The sequence below is a fragment of the Oncorhynchus mykiss genome, chromosome 30, assembly GCF_013265735.2.
Source record: "Oncorhynchus mykiss isolate Arlee chromosome 30, USDA_OmykA_1.1, whole genome shotgun sequence".
Classification (NCBI taxonomy): Eukaryota; Metazoa; Chordata; class Actinopteri; order Salmoniformes; family Salmonidae; genus Oncorhynchus; species Oncorhynchus mykiss.
Window position 1 is genome coordinate 15,249,455 of NC_050570.1, and position 13,793 is coordinate 15,263,247.

The following is a 13,793-nucleotide window of genomic DNA, read 5'->3' on the forward strand; positions in this document are numbered from 1 at the left end:
TCTTTGCCTTGATGACAGCTTTGCACACTCTTGCCATTCCCTAAACCAGCATCATGAGGTAGTCACCTGGAATGCATTTCAATTAACAGGTGTGCCTTGTTAAAAGTTCATTTGTGGAAACAGTTGAGCCAATCAATTGTGTTGTGACAAGGTAGGGGTGGTATACAGAAGATGGCCCTATTTGGTAAAAGACCAAGTCCATATTATGGCAAGAACAGCTCAAATAAGCAACGAGAAACGACAGTCCATAATTCATTTTAGACATGAAGGTCAGTCAATCCAGAAAATGTCAAGAACTTTGAATGGTTCTTCAAGTGCAGTCGCAAAAACCATCAAGCACTATGATGAAATTGGCTCTCATGAGGACCGCCACAGGAAAGGAAGACCCAGAGTTACCTCTGCTGCAGAAAATCAGTTAGAGTTACCAGCCCCAGAAATGGCACCCAAATAAATGTTTCACGTTCAAGTAACAGACATCTCAACATCAACTTGAGATGGTTTGGGATGAGTTGGACCGCAGAGCGAAGGAAAAGCAGCCAGCATGTGGGAACTCCTTCAAGACTGGAAAAGCATTCCTCATGAAGCTGGTTGAGAGAATGCAAAGAGTGTGCAAAGCTGTCATCAAGGCAAAGGGTGGCTACTTTGAAGAATCTAAAATATATTTAGATTTTTTACACTTTTTTGGTTACTAAATGATTCCATATGTGTTATTTCATAGTTTTGATGTCTTCACTATTATTCTACAATGTGGATGTTATTCTACAATGTAAAAAATGAAGAAAAACCCTTGAATGAGTAGCTGTGTCCAAACTTTTGATTGGTACTGTACATAACATTCTATTGGTTGCAATAATTTTCATAACACGCCATTTACACCAAAAATAGAGATTTGGTTATAAAAAACGTCCCCTTTAAGGAGAATACATTTTTCCCCGCTTAGTCAGAAATAGTCATATTATATTAAGACAAGTAAAACCATTAATTGATTACATCAATTGGAAACAAATAAATACTCCTACACCATAATTTTTCAATTCATAAAATGTGTAGGGTAAGCTACATTGCATTGTATATTTGCCTTGGTAAACGAGGAAATCAGTTGTTCGGAAATAGTCAAATAGATAAATGGCCCTTAGTCAATTTAAAATTGCAGGATTATATTGTTACGATGATAATACCCACCATTGGGCAAAATCATCTTGAAAAATGTTGGTTGCAATCAGAACCAAAAGATAAGCTTGACATCTGCGTTAAAGGAGCGGTAAATCGGTAGCTAACAATGGTTGCAATTGAGATCAGCTGTGCGGGTGATTTTAATGCGTATTGATGGTTTAATGACAGATCAGCTGGATATAGTCTGGTGGCCATAGATGGTGCCTATTGCTATTCAATGTACCCGATTGGAAAATTAATCTTCTACTATAGGGACATCAGTATGGTCTCTCCCCTGTGAGTCCCCGTGTGCACTTTCAGATTGGTGCCACTGCTGAATCCTTTGACTTTTCTCTCCTGTGTGAATCCTCCTCATATGCACTGACAGATTACTGGCAATGCTGAAACCTTTGCCACAATCAGGACAGCTATGTGGTTTCTCCCCTGTGTGGGTCATCATGTGTATTTTTAGATGTCCCTTACGAGTGAATGATTTGCCACAATCAGGGCAGCAAAATGGCTTCTCCCCTGTGTGAATCCTAATGTGCCTTTTCATAGCACTGCCAGTGCTGAATCCTTGTCCACAACAATAACAACGATATGGCTTCTCCCCTGTGTGGATTCTCATGTGTATTTTCAGACCTCCATTCTGCATGAAGCATGTACCACAAACAGGGCAGGAAAAAGGTTTCTCCCCTGTGTGGCTCCTCATGTGCACTGTCAGCTTACTGTTTGTGCTGAACCATTTACTACAAACATCACAACAAAATCTAGCTGCAATGTGGGTTTGGAGGTGATCTTTCATACTTTCTGTGAACTCCATACATTTTCCACACACACCACAAATACCTTCTTTATCCTTTCTATGAGTTTTCACATGTTTAAGTAATGAACCCATGTGATGAAAAGACTTGTCACACACCTTACAACAACAGGGAGTATCATGACTTTGACTGGGTGATTTCAGGAGGGACAACTGTGTAGATTTCTTTACACAGGAGCTTTGTCCTTTCATCATCTTTGTTCTCTTTGATTTGACTGGGTTAAAACCTGAAGGAGGTCCTCCAGTCTCCATACCACTGACACTTTGACTGTTTTCACTCTGAGCTGCAGAACAGTCTGAATTTACTGTAGAGAAAGGCTGAGAGAGACTAGTTGGTTCTGATTCTACATAGATGTCTCCATCAGGTTCTGTTTTGATCTTTTCAGTTTTAGTACTGGGTAGAGTGTCTCTCTCTCCGTTGTCTTCCTTTTGGGCTTGATAGAGATGTGAGGGCTGAGTTGGGTCTTCATCACGATCACTTTTCACACAGACAGGGTTGAATATGAACTCTATGGTCTCTGCCTCAAGCCCTTTAAGCTGCGGTTCCTCCTGACTGGTCCTGAGTTCCTCCTGTTCTTCTTTAATCTGTATGGGCTCTGGGTCCTCCTGTCCCAGACTGGGGGTCCACTCCTGCTCACACTGCTGCTGCTCAGGGGGAACCTCCTCTTCAGAGAAAGAAAGAGTACGCTGCTGGAGGTCTGGAGGAAAGGAGAAAGGATAAAACAGAAAACTCAATGACATGTAGACCTACCTGCTGTCTGGTACGCCTGCAATAATTAACTTCTACTAGTCAAATATAAATGAACTGTAATCCTAAACTTTTAATCCTAAACAGTTAGGATTAGAATAAGGTTTAGGTTAAGGGGTAAGGTTAGGGTTAGTAGATAGATGGAATTTTACTGATGGACTATCCAAATAAAGTGTTACTGAAACATATATTTGCATTCCTGAAACATTATTTTGAAGTATAATTTGATCTAATTGATTGTACTCAAATTGGCCCTTTTAATTTATAGTGTTGATATAATCTTCAATAAATATAGTTCCATCTAACAATGAGTAAGACATGAGGAATCCAATAAAATGATCAAAAGCCACCAATGACCGAGCCCAGGCTCTGTCGCAGCCGGCCGCGACCAGGAGGTCCATGGAGCGACGCACAATTGGCCTAGGGATATCCTTGTCTCATCGCGCACTAGCGACTCCTGCGGCGGGCCGGGCGCAGTGCACGCTGACCAGGTCGCCAGGTGCACGGTGTTTCCTCCGACACATTGGTGCAGCTGGCTTCCGGGTTGGATGGGCATCGTGTCAAGAAGCAGTGCGGCTTGGTTGGGTTGTGTTTCGGAGGACTCATGGCTTTCGACCTTCGTCTCTCCCGAGCCCGTACGGGAGTTGTAGCGATGAGACAAGATAGTAACTGCTAACAATTGGATACCACGAAATTGGGGAGAAAAAGGGGGTAAAAAAACATTTAAAAGAAGAAAAAAGCCACCAATGGATCCCTCACACCCCACGCCAGTCTCAACCCAACAACTGCTATACACTGTCAGTTCTCTGTGTCTCACAAGTATTATGGAGCTGTGGCTTAGACTATGGTTTCTTCCTCCGAGAGCTGCCATTTGTTGCAGTATTCAAGGAGAGATTGGTTTAAGCATTAGGTTGCCTAGAGATGGGTTTCCCAAACTCGGTCCTGGGGCCCCACCTGGGTGCACATTTTATTTTTTGCCTTAGCACTACACAGCTGACTCAGTTTGGGAAACCCTGGCCTAGAGAAGGACCAACTGAATTACTTTCATGAAGAACAGGCTTGGCTTGTTGTGAGGATGACCATAAGTTATTTTCATGATGAGCAAAAGCTACTGGTTTTCTACTCAAAGTTGCAAAGAAAATGTTATGATAAATGTAATAAACACAAGAGACCAACAACACTTATAAAAGAGTGTGGCAACAGCAAAAAGAGCAGCATCTAGGAGGCAAAACCTGGTACTTTCACAATTTATTGTAAATACGGGAAGAAACGTCAATGACTATTTTCTCTGAACTGGGTTAAGAAAATATAAATCTGATTCACTACTTGTCAAACATAGAGAAGTGATACTTTGTACTGGTGGTTGGAGTGGGATTGGTGTGGGGGATCATGGGTGACTTTTGACCATTTTATTAATTAACGGTGGGAAGAATTATGGTCCAAATCAGATGTTGCGTACTATATTTATTGACAGTGTTGGGAAGCTACTCTGAAAAGATAGTTGACCAACCTGCCAAATACTTCACACTGGAAGAAGTTAAGCAGCACTAAAGCTACCCTTAACAAAAATATAGTTTACTAAAGTTACTTAAAAGTACATCCAAACTACTTTGTAAAACATTATCATATGTAAATCTGAAATGTCATAGACCGCAAGAAGAGATCAATTTGGGGTCAAATGTTAACAGCAGTGTTTTTGCTGCAGTCATCTAGCCTTGGCACTGCGCCACAGCTAAATCATTGTTGCCACCGTCCCAAAACTATGGAACATTAAAAAATATATTTCTGCCGAGATGCACTTTGAAGATTCTAGAACAGTCCATGTTTACTTTTTCCTTGCAAACAAAACAACTAATGACTAGAAGAATCTGACAACCCCATAGCAGAATAGTTTATGTTTTTAACTAGTCGGCTTGTTGTTCTATGCGAGAGAAATGTTTCTCTCGAGGTGCACTCAAGTTACAAGAGCAGTAGGGAGGGAAACAATGCTCAACAATTCTTGCAATCATAGGGGAAAACAGCAGTTTTAATGTCCTTTGTTAAAAAAAGGGGGATCCCAGCTTTCCATTGCTACTTTATTTATTTTTTAACTGATAAATATGTGCGGACTGCACCATTTTAAACTCAAGAGTTTCTAGCACTGGCATGGTTAATTAAGCAAGTTACTGCTCAGCAATTCCCTGTGAGTGCATATGGGAGAGTGGCGCTGAATTTAACACGGGTCAATTGTAAGGTAACTTGGGGTAAAACACCACCCTACCTCAAAATAGTTTTTTGGGAGTGACTTAAAATTGTGATGAAACATTACATTTTTAGTTGAGCAAGAGTAGTGGCAACCAGGGACAGTGTTAGGGGGGGGGGGGGGGAAACTGATAAGTAGTTTCTGTGACAAGTAAAGTCAGGGGGAGTGTTACCCCGGGTGGCGGGTTAACCCGGGTTAACCCAAGTTACCCTAACATATTCCAGGGAAAGGGCACCTAGGTCAGTTGTCCAACAATGTATTCAACTGAAATGTGTCTTCCGCATTTAACCCACCCCCTCTGAAACAGAGAGGTGCTGGGGGGCTGCCTTAAATCGACATCCACGTCTTCGGTGCCCGGGGAACAGTGGGTTAACTGCCTTGCTAACTGCCAGGGGCAGAACGATAGATTTCTACCTTGTCAGCTCGGGAATTCGATCCAGTAACCGAAACGCTCTAACCAATAGGCTACCTGCTGCCCCATTCACTGTGTTTATGCATGTTTTCTGCTAAATAGTTAGTTAAAATATCCCATTTGGGATCTGGGTAATGATTAGACCAATAAGGCCCTGCCAATAAGGCCCTGTATTCAACTCTTACCCTAAGAGGTCCGGAGCCTGCTGGTTCTCTCTTCTACCTGATAATTAACTGCACCCACCTGGTGTCACAGGTCTAAATCAATCCCTGATTTAGAGGGGAACAATGAAAAAACGCAGTGGAACAGGCTTCGAGGTCCAGAGTTGAGTTTGAAGGCAATAGGGTAAATGGCGATAGGCTGAAACATGGGATTGCCTATTTATTAATAGCCAATATTCTGCATCAGTTCGGCTACAGGTGATGATGCTTATATCTAGCCATTGATCATGACTCTCAGTTCCATTACATTACACATAAGAGTCAGAGTCATTGGACGAAGGTGTCTTCTGTACGGGGGAGTTTTTTTAATAGCCCTGACACCCAATCTGAACATTAACACCCGTTGCTTCGGTACGGTTTTGCTTGTGGTACGGTTTTGGAAGCATTTTGGAAGTATTCTGTGTGTTAGCTTCGTCAGATCGAAGCACACATAGCTGTATGAATCTGTGCTCATTTTAAAAAATATATTTAAGATTCTTTCTCGCTGATTAAAGATAAAGGCCATTTTTTTTAAAGCTGTATTGCAAGCAATGATTATTGACATGTTTTAAATGTTAAAATACGTCGGGCTTGTAGTTTGCATGAGTCAGTCGTGGGTGAAGTTAATGGCTGAAAACTGGCTAATTTTCGAATGCTAGCTAATAGCATACCTGATAATATGGACCATGCATAGGCTATACGCATGGTTCAACAGGTTAAAATAATACATCATTTTATCAATATGTTATTGTTCTCATTTCTGGAAGTGGAAATTATATTTTAGATGTCAGCATCATTTCCCCCCCCCCCCCCCATTCATTTTGGAGTAGAATGTCCTTTCAAAAAGTCACCAGAACCGAGCTTCTCAGTCCTTCTATAATGAACCAAAATATAAAACATGCAGCAATTTCAGACTTTACTGAGTTACAGGTCATATAAGGAAATCAGTCAATTTAAATAAATGCATTAGGCCCTAATCTATGGATTTCTTCACATGACTGGGAACACCAATTTTTTTTTTTTAAAAGGTAGGGGCGTGGATCAGAAAACCAGTCAGTATCTGATGTGACCACCATTTGCCTCAGGCAGGGTGACATCTCCTTCACATACAGTTAATCAGGTTGTTAATTGTGGCCTGCGTAATGTTGATCCCACTACTCTTCAATGGCTGTGCAAAGTTCCTGGATATTGGTGGGAACTGGAACACGCTGTCGTACACGTCGATTCAGAGCATTCCAAACATGCTCAATGGGTAACATGTCTGGTGAGTATGCAGGACATGGAAGAACTGGAAGATTTTCAGCTTCCAGGAATTGTGTACAGATTCTTGCGACATGGGGCCGTGCATTATCGTGCTAAAACATGAGGTGATGGAGGTGGATGAATGGCACGACAATTGTCCTCAGGATCTCATCACGGTATCTCTTTGCATTCAAATTGACATCGATAAAACGCAATTGTGTTGTTGTTCGTAGCTTATGCCTGCCCATACCACAACTCCACCACCACGGAGCACTCTGTTCACAACGTTGACATCAGCAAACCGCTCGCCCACATGACACCTTACATGTGGTCTGCAGTTGTGAGGCCGATTGGACAAACTGCCAAATTCTCAAAAATAACATTGGAGGCAGATTATGGTAGAGAAATTAACATTACATTTTCTGTAAACAGCTCTGGTGGACATTCCTGCAGTCAGCATGCCAATTGCGCACTCCTTTTGTGTGACAAAACTGCACATTTTAGAGTGGCTTTTTATCGTGCCCAGCACAAGGTGCACCTGTGTAATGACCATGCTGTTTAATCAGCTTCTTGATATGCCACACCGGTCAGTTGGATGGATTATCTTGACAAAGGAGAAATGCCAACAAACAGGGATGTAAACAAATGTATGCACAAAATTTGCAAGAATGGAACATTTCTGGAAGCTTTTATTTCAGCTCACGTTGTATTTATATTTTTGTTCAGTGTAGTTCACTACTCCCAAACCCTGTTTAATGGATATTATGTCAATCCTGTATAAATGAAAAGGGCCAATTTGGGTGCAATCCATTAGCTTAATTTCTGAGATCAAATAAAATGTAAAACAAAATAATGTTGTATGAATGTTAATATTATCTGTTTCTAACTACATAAACGACTTCAGAACGATCAGAGATCGCCATGGCTTGTTCAAACATGGAACGACTCTCAGTTAAACTGCAACTTTTATGCTATTTTCGTCGCACTCTGAAGTAGGGGTTGTGTTCTGATATTCAAGGAAGTGCCTGATGATTTTTTTTACCACAAAAGGGGTACCCGGCGCAAAAAAAGTTTTGGGAACCCCCGAGTTAGCCTACCTGCTCTGTGTAGGTTTATCTCAGGTTGAAGAACAATGTCGAGCAGCCTCTGTAGACGGACAACTTCCTCCTGATACTCTGCTACCGTTTTTTCAACGACCCCGAATATCTCCTCAGCAGCAGCTGTTAATCTATCGTTCAGAAAAACCCTCAACAACTGTATTTGAGACATTCTTTGATAATTCAAGTTGATTAGCTAGCTGTGTTTTTATTTTAGTTGTTATCCCTGTCCGTGCGTCATCAACAGAATCCGGGCTATACTTAAAAAAAAAACTCCACCTTTAGTGCACGTTCAAGTTATTACATTGTTGCGCTATAGCCACCTGCTGGACTGGAGTGCAACATGGCATTTCTCTGTCCTGCAAAATGAAGATTGGTTAAGTTATATTAACGTTGAGTAAGAAACATGCACTGTGTAGCTTTATCTCAGGTTGAAGAACAATGTCGAGCAGCCTCTGTAGACGGACAACTTCCTCCTGATACTCTCCTATCGCTTTTTCAATGACCCCAAATATCTCCTCAGCAGCAGCTGTTCATCTTTTGTTGAGAACTCCTCAACTCTATTTTAGGCATTTTTAGATCATGCACGTTGATTAGCCATCTAGCTGTTCTGTTTTAATCATGTGCGGCATCTGCGACAAAAGATCATCACTATCATCACCAGCTTCCACACCACAAAGTCATAAACCCCGCCAATTTTTACAATTTCTCTGACCATTTTATTTTAAAACTAACCCTTAGAAAATATGACAAATACAATGTGTTTAGGATTCTCTCAACTCCTGTGGACACCAGAGGGCACATAAGCACAAAGTAACCAACATTGTGAACACTACTTTAACAACATCAAGAGATATAATGTAGCAGATTTCAACATATTGAGAATTTTGACTCTCGAAACAAAAAACATGTTTTATGTACAGATAGAGGACATAGGTTCAAATGTCTGTTGCGTCATCCTATAACTAATGAGTAGGAACTACTGTTGCTCAGAAATCCACTAACTGCTCTTTGTTAGACAGTGATGTGGAGATCTTATGTTCAAGCAGTAATACAGTCATATCTTATTCACCCAAGAGTTATGTCCTGAGGTGCATCTCCTCTCGCAGGTGAAAGTTAGTGATTTCTTACCCTTGGCATTGATATGTGACCTTTGTCCTTTTATGATCTCTTCTCTCTTTGATTTTACTGGCTTTAAACCATTCTCCATACCACTTTGAACTGCAGAACAGACTGGGTTGACTGCAGAGAGGGGCTGAGAGACACTGGTTGGTTCTGATTCCCTGTAGTCCTCTCCATCAGGTTCTGTTGTGATCTGTTCAGTTGTAGTACTGGATAGAATCTCTCTCTCTCTCTCTGTTTCCTTCCTTTTGAGCTTGATGGAGATATGAGAGCTGGGTCCTCATCAGTCACTTTTCACACAAGCAGAAGTCAAAATTGAGTTTTAAAAAAACAAACATTTTTTATACATTTTTATTTAAGCGCACATAAAGAACATGTACCATACATACACAACATATATTTTCTGTCTTTACAAAGGAGCAAAACTACATTCACACGTTAAGGGTACATTTTGGCTGTATAGAGCATTTCAAGAGCCTGAATAAGAAAAAGCCACAGATAAAGCCTCAGAAAAACAACAAAAAAAGAAATGACAGAATAAGACCAGTACAATATGTCAGGAACGCCGACCAGACACCTTCATACCTATGCTGTCTATGTTGCAAGGTTGATGTAATTCTCTCCATGTCAGCAAGTTCCCCACATAGACCTCACCACATATCTTTTGAGGGTGCATGTTCATTTTTCCAGGATTTTGTTACACATTTCCTTGCTGTTGCTGCTGCTAAAAGATCATCTATCCATTTAAGTGGAAAGGATTGGAGTGTATCCACAGGGACAATACCTAGAAGGAGATCACATGAGTCTGGTTGAACAGTAATACCTGTGGTGTCCTGTATAACATGGAGAATTTCAGACCAAAAAGACCAGATTCAAAATGAAGTCTTTAGTATCAATCTCAATCCCCTTAAACTGCTCTTCCTCCTGTCTGGTCCTGAGTCACAACAGTTGATACAACAGTAGTAGGCTTGATTACCAACAATGACGAGAGAGTGATTCCACAATTGAACGTCAGTATGTCATAAATCTTTATTTTATTAGGAAAATGTTTCATACGCAAATCTAAATTTAAGAAGAATTTAAAAACATCTGATTTGGAAAACTATTTAGAATCATTAAAACGTATGCAAAACAAAATATTTAAAAGATTTGATTTGATATTATGTGGATTTGTATTTTTTTCTCTTCCTTATTTCTTTGTGTAATCCCTCTGGCTGTTCTGTTTTTTGTGTTTTGCATGTTACTGTTCAATAATAAAAAAATATATAATAATAATTAACACTAAAAACAAAATTATACAAATATAAAAAAATATAGATTAAAAAAACAAATAAAAAGAAAGGAAGCAGTGCAAGGGTTTACTCCTCCCAAAATCTGACCACGAATTTCATATATTTTTTTATGGAGGTCAATTAGTGTTGAAATTCTGCAAATAAAAAATGTAATTGCTAATTTGCTACGTGAGAGCAGTGGTGACCTGTCATTTTGTGTCCCAACTGCATGAGGGTTATTTGATTTAGGTTTCCTTTCATTCCTTATCGATTTGTGATTGTTGCTTAGCTCATAGTACTTTGTTCTACATTCCACTTTGTCGTTATCTAAATCAAATCAAATCAAATGTTATAGTTTCACTCTGTGCTAGGGGGTTAAGAAATAATGTTCACGCAGTAATAACTGGGAGCTTTTTAAATATGAGGTTGGAAAATATTTAAGAAAATATGGGACTTGTCTTGCCAAGACAAGGAGAGCTGAAAAAGAAAGTGTAATTACAAAGATCACCTTTCTTGTTCAAAAGCCTGTTGAAAGTCTCTCAGAGGAGGACAAGTCTGTTCTGTTTGAGCTGTAACACAGGTTGGATAATATGTATGAACTGAAAGCAGAGGGAGCCTTTGTCAGATCTAGGAAGACGTGGCTAGAGTAGGGTGAACAACATTCATCTTATTTTTTCAGGTTAGGAAAATACCACTCTAAAAATAATACAATTCAACAATTAAATATTAATGGTCTCATCACAGATGATCCCAAATTAATCTCTAACTTTAGTTGTAGGAATTTATATAGTTCTAAGTATTGTGAGGTTTCCTCAACTCTTTTTTTGACTCTCTGGGGGATGTGAAAACAATTGGGGAGGCTGAGAGGGAACAGTGTGATGACCCTATTATAGTTGAAGAGATCATTTATTCTATTGAACACCTTCAAAATAATAAGTTGCCTGGGACTGATGGTATATCTGCTGTTTTACAAAACTTTTTTTCAACAGTTGGCCCCATTTCTGTTGGAGGTCTTTTCTGAAAGCATTACAAATGATGCTCTCCCTCCCAGTTTGACTCAAGGTCTGATTACATTAATACCTAAGCCCATAAAAATCCTTCCGTCTACTTGATAATTGGCGTCCAATCTGTCTGCTCAATAATGACTACAAAATATTAGCCTCTATATTTGCAAAAAGAATGAAGGCACTATTGGACTCAATTATAGAAGAGACCCAATCTGGCTTCATGAGGAATAGACATATATCTAATAATATCCGACTGGTGTTAAACCATACTGACTATTCTGATTTAATCTTCAAAGATAGTTTTATTGTCTTCATAGACTTTTGTAAAGCCTTCGATACAGTGGAACGCGAGTTTCTATTTCTCTCCCTTGAGAAATGTGGTTTTGGGGAATTATTTTGTAGTACTATTAAAACTCTTTATACGAATGGGAACAGTTCAATTAAATTAAATCATTGCACTTCTCCTAGATTTGATTTGAAAAGAGGAATTAGGCAAGGTTGCCCATGAAAAATCCTACAATGTGATTTTCTGGATTTTTTTCTCTCATTTTGTCTGTCATAGTTGAAGTGTACTAACTATGATGAAAATTACAGGCCTCTCTCATCTTTTTAAGTGGGAGAACTTGCACAATTGGTGGCTGACTAAATACTTTTTTGCCCCACTGTATATGCAATATTCCAGTCAAGGAAAAAGTAACATTCTTTGGGATTACCATATCTACGGATCAACAGGAAAGATGCTCATTAAATGTTATACCTATTATTGAAAAAAACAAAAAGAAGTTGAACCATTGGTTGCAGAGGGATTTATCCTTGAAAGGTCGAATATTGCTTTCTAAAGCTGAAGTTAGGTAAAGCGGTTAACCAGGTGCTTTTCAACTTCATCTGGAAAAATGGTACACATTGTATTAAGGAAATCTGTCGTTATGAACTCATATAAATATGGTGGTCTCAATTTTTTAGATTTTCCTACTTTGAATAATAGTTTAGATAAATTGGGCTAAACATTTTTTAAAGAATCCAACTTCAATTTGGAATTTCATCCCGCATTATATCTTCTCCCATTTTGTAACTGTAACATTGATAAGACTCCTGCAAAATGATCTGCTTTTCATAAACAAGTATTCATAGCATGGTCGTTAATATATAAACATAATTTTTCCTCGCATAGGTATTTAATTTGGAACAATAAGGAAATTTTGTATAGAAACAAGTCTTTCTTTTTTAAGAACTGGTTCAATGATCATATCCTGCTGGTGAGTCAACTTTTTAATGCAGAATGATTGTTACTCAATTATGAGGAATTTTTATCTTGTTACAATATCCCTGTAACACCTAGAGAGTTCGCCATAGTCTTTGATGCTATTCCATCTCAAACTCTCATGTTATTTAGTGGTGTATCCAGACCTCACCTTCTTGACCTACCCTCAATTAATCCAGTTGACTCTCCAATAGGGTAAATATGTTTCTCCTTGCTCCCTCAGAACAACAGATGCTTTATTTCAAAGGGATATTGTCTCCATTCCTTATGTCACAACTTAGAATACATTGGTCACTAATATCTGTTGGAAAAAAAGTCTGGTTATTACCACACAAATACTTGTTAACACGGTCAAGGTCTCTTTCAGAATGATCCATAAGTACTACCCTGAAGAAACTCAAAGAATACATTAACATTGATTATACTTTTTGTGTTAAACATCCAGAAAATGTTGCATTCATTTTGGCATTGTCTATATGTAAAACAATTATGGAAAGATATTCACAGTTTTATAATTGTTAATATTCTTGATGACTTTTGTTTTCCATAAGGAATTCGAGCAGTACATTAAGACCATTCTACGTTATTCTAATAAGAAAGCTGTTAAAACAATCAATATGTGCGTTTCTTTTAAGGTCTTTGTATAATCTGTAATTTGTTGTACCCCCTAGCATATGTTATCATTGTCTATTTATGTACTTATTGCATGTATACAGACTAAAAACAAAAATAGAAAAAAATAAAGGTTATTTGATTAAATAGAAGTTTCGTAATGGTTAGGATGTTACGAAAACACTGATACAGTATAAGTAGACAAATGTAGCATTTTGGCAACTTACATCAGAGTAGTTAGTGCCTGTTCACACGTGCATCTGACCTCTCATTGGCTGGTATCACCTGATCTTGGCTCCTCCTCCCGCCTGCCTTCCATCTTTGAGGACATGTCCATATATTGTTGGAGCGGTCACTCAACTATATTGTCAATGTAATAGATCATCTTTGCCCATAGTCCTTCTCCGGTGAGAGTTTGGTACTGGAAGTTCCTCTGTGCGTGTGTAAGAGATGTTTAGGGTGTGGTCCATTGTTTATGAAAAGGTATGCGTTGTTTGGCCAGCAGTGAGTTTGATGTTTGACAATATTTAATGTGTACAGTATGTAAATATGTTTTCAGTTGGTTTCATTAGAGAGGCTTTGCTGGCTTCAAGGTCCAAGTGAT

General features: G+C 39.0%; 1 protein-coding gene across 1 annotated transcript; it reads right to left on the reverse strand.

Moving 5' to 3' along the window:
- Positions 1–733: 733 nt before the first annotated feature.
- LOC110521399 (zinc finger and SCAN domain-containing protein 22-like) lies at positions 734–8,182 on the reverse strand. The gene is made up of 2 exons (XM_021598928.2): positions 7,917–8,182; positions 734–2,673 (listed from the first exon to the last, which is right to left on the reverse strand). Exons 1-2 carry the CDS (start codon positions 8,086–8,088, stop codon positions 1,409–1,411), a joined length of 1,437 nt encoding a protein of 478 aa, XP_021454603.2. The 5' UTR covers positions 8,089–8,182; the 3' UTR covers positions 734–1,408.
- Positions 8,183–13,793: the final 5,611 nt, after the last annotated feature.

Excerpts from the sequence above, each read along its gene's own strand:
- LOC110521399 (XM_021598928.2), bottom strand. The coding sequence starts at position 8,088 with ATGTCTCAAATACAGTTGTTGAGGGTTTTTCTGAACGATAGATTAACA. Across the intron at positions 2,674-7,916 it reads GATAAACCTACACAGAGCAG|ACCTCCAGCAGCGTACTCTT; the intron begins GTAGGCTAACTC and ends CCTTTCCTCCAG.